We start from the raw sequence: 4,787 nt of genomic DNA, 5'->3' as shown, positions 1-4,787 counted from the left end.
ATGATGGAAAGAATAAGAAAAGAGATGATCCTGATGGAGAGAGGGCTGCACAGCCCCACGGCCGGCAAGAGATTCTCCAATTTGTCCGACTCTACTGGCAGTGCTGTGCTTGAGGCCCTGGAAAATTCGCAGCACCCGGCTCGTCTCAGCCCGCGCTTGCCGTCTGCCCCCCTGCACGGCACTCTGGGAGACCTCCCCACCAAAGGCAAATTCGAAATAGACACTCTCTTCAACCTGCAGCACCCGGGCAGCGAAAGCACCGTCTCCTCCGAAATCGCCTCCGCCGCCGCTGACAACCGCAAGAAGCCGAGCCATTATTCGGAGGCGGCCGCCGAGGCCGACATGAGCAGCGACGTGGAGGTGGGTTGCTCAGCGCTGCGCTCCCCCGGTGGCCTCGGCGCCGCTCCGCTGAAGGAAAACAATGGCAAAGGTAACGGCGGCGCCCGCTTCGCGCTCCCCAGTCCCATATCTCTCCAGAGCTCCGCGTCCTCTCCTCCCCGCCAGCCCTTCCCGGTTCCCTTGCACCCCTCGGACCCTTTGCAAGCAAGCCGCGGCAGAGTAAGGCTCAGGCCGGGTCGGGTCTCCTTAGCGGGGCCTGTGCCCTCGGGTTCTGCATCTTGTACTTCCCAGCGTGGCTGGGGCCTGGGGAGCCGAGGGCGCCAGGCCTGCCGGCTCGGGCTCCCCAGTCCAGAAATGCTTGTGCGCTAGGGTCTAACGCCCCGAAGCAAGCCGACAGTCAGCGGCTGGCCGAGTCTCTCCAGGGAAAGAGTCGGCAGGCGGCTGTTCCGAACTGCGCTGCCTCCGAGTCCCCGAGGTCAGACGGAGGGGGCATTCTTCGGCATAAGAGTGCCTCGCCAGGCGCACCTCTGTCATACCCTGGGTCCAACGAGAGAGCGTTGAATCGTAGATTTCACCAACAGCTCTGGGTTGAGCTGCTGCTGCGTTTCCCATCTTAAAATAGTAGCCAGCCCCCCCTTAAAAAGGTTAGAGGCCAGAAAGAACCCCGAGCTACTGTGCCCTGAGGTAGGAATTTTTCCCTAGCTGAATTGAAATTTTCGAATAGTTAAAAACCACTACACCTTCCATAATTCAGTTCCTGTTATTTGGTTACGAGAGGGTTCCCCAAACTTTATTGATTTCATTAAGGACAGCAATTCTTGACAGACCCTCATCAATTCCATCAGCGATCTCCTTTCTGATACCGTTTCCCGGTCCCCGCACACCCCGAGCGCAGGGCTCTGAGTCCCTAGAGCCACTCAGGCACTTTCCACTGTTCCTTTGCCAGGCTACGCGGAGAGTGGCGCGACAGCTGGCACCACGACTTCGGCGTCCGGCTCGGGCCTGGGCAGCCTTCATGGAGGCGGCGGCGGCAGCGGCGGGGGCGCAGCGCTGGGGGGCTCCGGCTCCGGTGCGGATCAGGTGCGGCGCTACCGCACGGCGTTCACCCGCGAGCAGATCGCGCGCCTGGAGAAGGAGTTCTACCGGGAGAACTACGTGTCACGGCCCCGCCGGTGCGAGCTGGCCGCGGCGCTCAACCTGCCCGAAACCACCATCAAGGTAAGGATTCCGACGCGTGCCTGCTCGGACCTGCCCCCCGCCCCCCCGGGGTGGCGTCCAGGGAAGATGGCTTTGCCCTCCATTTCACCTCTCTGGATAACCAGAGTTAGCTGAGGGTCTGAAAATCCGCGCGCAGCAGACACTGGAAGAGTTGGCTTCTGTATTTCTGGTTCCGAGTCCCAGCAGTTGGCCGGTCGGTCTGCCTGACCTAAAAAGGCGCTCCCCCCCCCACACACACCTGAAAAGCGGCGCGTGTGCGGGAAACGGATCGCGGTGTGTGCGGGATCCCGCCCAAGTGCCCCCTAGCTCGCCCCCGCAGCGCCTACTCTAAGCTGCTAAATTCACTGTTCTTTGTTCCTCCAGCGCGAAGCGGAGGTGAAACTTCATTTACTCTTGATCGTGAAGGTTTCTTTTCCACAGAAATTATCACGATACGGAGAAAAATAATTGAATAATACAATTAAAAAAATTGAGAAAGTAGTTTCAGAGACTTTTTTTTCCCCCTTGGGTAAAGGGTAACCCTTTTTTTTTTCTTGGGTAAAGGGTAACCCTTCTGGAGGGGGCAACTCAACGAAATCGGGCCTCTTTGTACGTAGCTTTGGATTGTTAATGTTACTTTCCGTCCGGGAGGAGATAGCGGGAGGTTGGACGACCGGGGAACCTCGGATGGGAACACTGCGCAGAGGGGCTGGCGGGCTGGCGTGCTCTCCCTGCAGCGTGACTGGGCTCACTGCTTTAAGGTTTCGCAAAATGATGTCTCCATTAGATGCAGTGTCGGGAGGGGTGGAAAAGCCGCCCTTTCTAGGATCAGGGAACATGGCTCTCTCCCTTTACTGTGAAAGGGAAAAAGGAAAAAAAAAACGATTTCCGCAAAATCATCCCCCGGCAAAATCAAAATCGGACCCGTGCCCCTAGGGGCAGGTGCTAACGGCCTGGAGGGCCCAAGACCTCGCTCGGCCCCCTCTCAGAGTTGCCACGCGCCGGGGCCTCCTCTCTAACGCGGCCCCGAATCCCCACGCAAATCCTGGGATTGAGAGAGTGAGGGGAGCGCGGCGGGGCCGGGCCGTGGCGGGTGGGAGAAGCCGGGCCGCGTCCCAACGCCCGGGAGCCGCGGCCTGGCGCGGGGTGGCAGACGGGGCTCCCGCGGCGGCCGGCGTGCTGTGGGCTTGGGCACCGTCCGGGGGTCTAGCACGCTGCGGGCCTGGGCAGCGCCCGGGGACTGGCACGCTTGCGGGCCTGGGCACCGTCCGGGGGTCTGGCACGCTGCGGGCCTGGGCACCGTCCGGGGACTGGCACGCTGCCGTCCGGGGGCCTGGCACGCTGCGGGCCTGGGCACCGTCCGGGGGTCTAGCACGCTGCGGGCCTGGGCACCGTTCGGGGACTGGCAGGCTGCGGACCTGGGCACCGTTCGGGGGTCTAGCACGGTGCGGGCCTGGGCAGCGTCCGGGGTCTGGCACGCTGCGGGCCTGGGCACCGTCCGGGGACTGGCAGGCTGCCGTCCGGGGGTCTGGCACGCTGCAGGCCTGGGCCCCGCAGGAGCAGCAGGCCAAGGCCTGTCCGCGGAGGCCTGGGAAGGGAGGCCCAGCCGACGCGGCGCTCCCTAACCCGAGCCGCGGCGCGACTCTCTCCCCACAGGTGTGGTTCCAGAATCGGCGCATGAAGGACAAGCGGCAGCGCCTGGCCATGTCGTGGCCGCACCCGGCGGACCCCAGCTTCTACACCTACATGATGACGCACGCGGCCGCCACCGGAAGCCTGCCCTACCCCTTCCACTCTCACGTGCCGCTGCACTACTACCCGCACGTGGGCGTCACGGCCGCCGCGGCCGCCGCCGCCGCCTCGGGAGCCGCGGCCGCCGCCTCGTCGCCCTTCGCCACCTCCATCCGCCCGCTGGACACCTTCCGCGCCCTGTCGCACCCCTACTCGCGGCCCGAGCTGCTGTGCAGTTTCCGCCACCCGGGTCTCTACCAGGCCCCGGCGGCGGCCGCGGGGCTCAACAGCGCGGCCTCGGCGGCGGCGGCGGCGGCTGCGGCGGCGGCGGCGGCCTCCTCGGCGGCCGCGGCCGGGGCGCCCCCCAGCGGCGGCTCCGCGCCCTGCTCGTGCCTCAGTTGCCACAGCAGTCAGTCGGCCGCCGCCGCCGCAGCCGCCGCCGCCGCCGCAGCCCTGGGCTCCCGGGGTGGCGGCGGCGGCGGGGCTGGGGGCGGCGGGGCCGGGGGCGGCGGCGGCGGCTCGGGGGCCGCGGGGGCCTCGGACTTCGGCTGCAGCGCCGCGGCGCCGCGCTCCGAGAGCGGCTTCCTGCCCTACTCGGCCGCCGTGCTGAGCAAGACGGCCGTGAGCCCACCGGACCAGAGGGACGAGGCGCCGCTCACCAGATAACTACGTCGCTGCCGCCAGGGGCCGCGCCTGGCGCTCTGCGGGGACACGAGCGTCCCCCCCCCCGACGGCCCCTGGGCCCTCGGGGCGCTGCCCGCTGCGACCGCTGCCGCCAGGGGGCGCCCCGGGGCGCGGGAGGAACCTGCCCCGAGTCGGGGGGCAGGGGCGAGGAGGGAGGGAAGAACCAGCACGGAGGCCTGGCGGGCGTCCCCCCTCAAATGATGTCTATTTTTGTATTTGCCACCCAGCTATTCCCCCCACCCATGCCCTCCGTCTTCCGAGTGTGTTTCTGTTCGCCCAGGCCCTGCTTCCCCCCCCACTTTGTCCTGAGCTCTTGGTCTCCCCGAAGACAATCCTCCTGCGCCCCCCGAAAACAGCCCTCCCAGGGTTTGGAGCCACAAGGCTGGCAGAGTCACGCGCCGCCACCAGCAATGGAGAACCACAACAAAGGGAGCGGGGAGCGCAGGGCTCGGGCCAAGTGCGCAGGGCTTAGACGGCAGTGGGAAGAGGTGGTGGATTTTCGGTCAGGCTCAGCTTGTGGGGGGCCCTGTCGAGGGAGGGGAGCGGAGGTCTGAGGAGCAGGCCCAGCGGCCGAGGCGTGGGCCCGAGGTGGATTACTGCGGCAGCCGGCGCGGGCGAGGCCGGCGGGGCTGTGGCCGCCCTCCCCGGGAAGGACAAAGCCGAGGTGGGAAGGGGTGGCGGTCACGCCGCCTCCACCTCGCTCCCACCGCGGTTCTCTTTCGGGTCTTCGGTTTCAGTGCTCAAGAAAAGGAAGCGTCTTGCATGTTTTATGTAAAAAGTTTTGGCTCAGGAGGTGGCCTCTGCCTGGTCGAGGAAGGGAGGACAGGAAGCCGTAG

General features: G+C 65.9%; 1 protein-coding gene across 1 annotated transcript; it reads left to right on the top strand.

Annotated features, from left to right (window-relative positions):
- Window positions 1-3,933, top strand: EVX2 (even-skipped homeobox 2). The gene is made up of 3 exons (XM_040972099.1): window positions 1-430; window positions 1,286-1,557; window positions 3,193-3,933. The coding sequence occupies exons 1-3, from the start codon at window positions 1-3 to the stop codon at window positions 3,931-3,933; spliced, it is 1,443 nt and encodes a 480-aa protein (XP_040828033.1).
- The last annotated feature ends 854 nt before the right edge of the window (window positions 3,934-4,787 follow it).

This window comes from Ochotona curzoniae, unplaced genomic scaffold (assembly GCF_017591425.1).
Source record: "Ochotona curzoniae isolate NIBS_2020 unplaced genomic scaffold, NIBS_Ocur_1.0 contig_2210, whole genome shotgun sequence".
Lineage (NCBI taxonomy): Eukaryota > Metazoa > Chordata > Mammalia > Lagomorpha > Ochotonidae > Ochotona > Ochotona curzoniae.
This window is presented reverse-complemented; position numbering and strand designations above follow the sequence as displayed.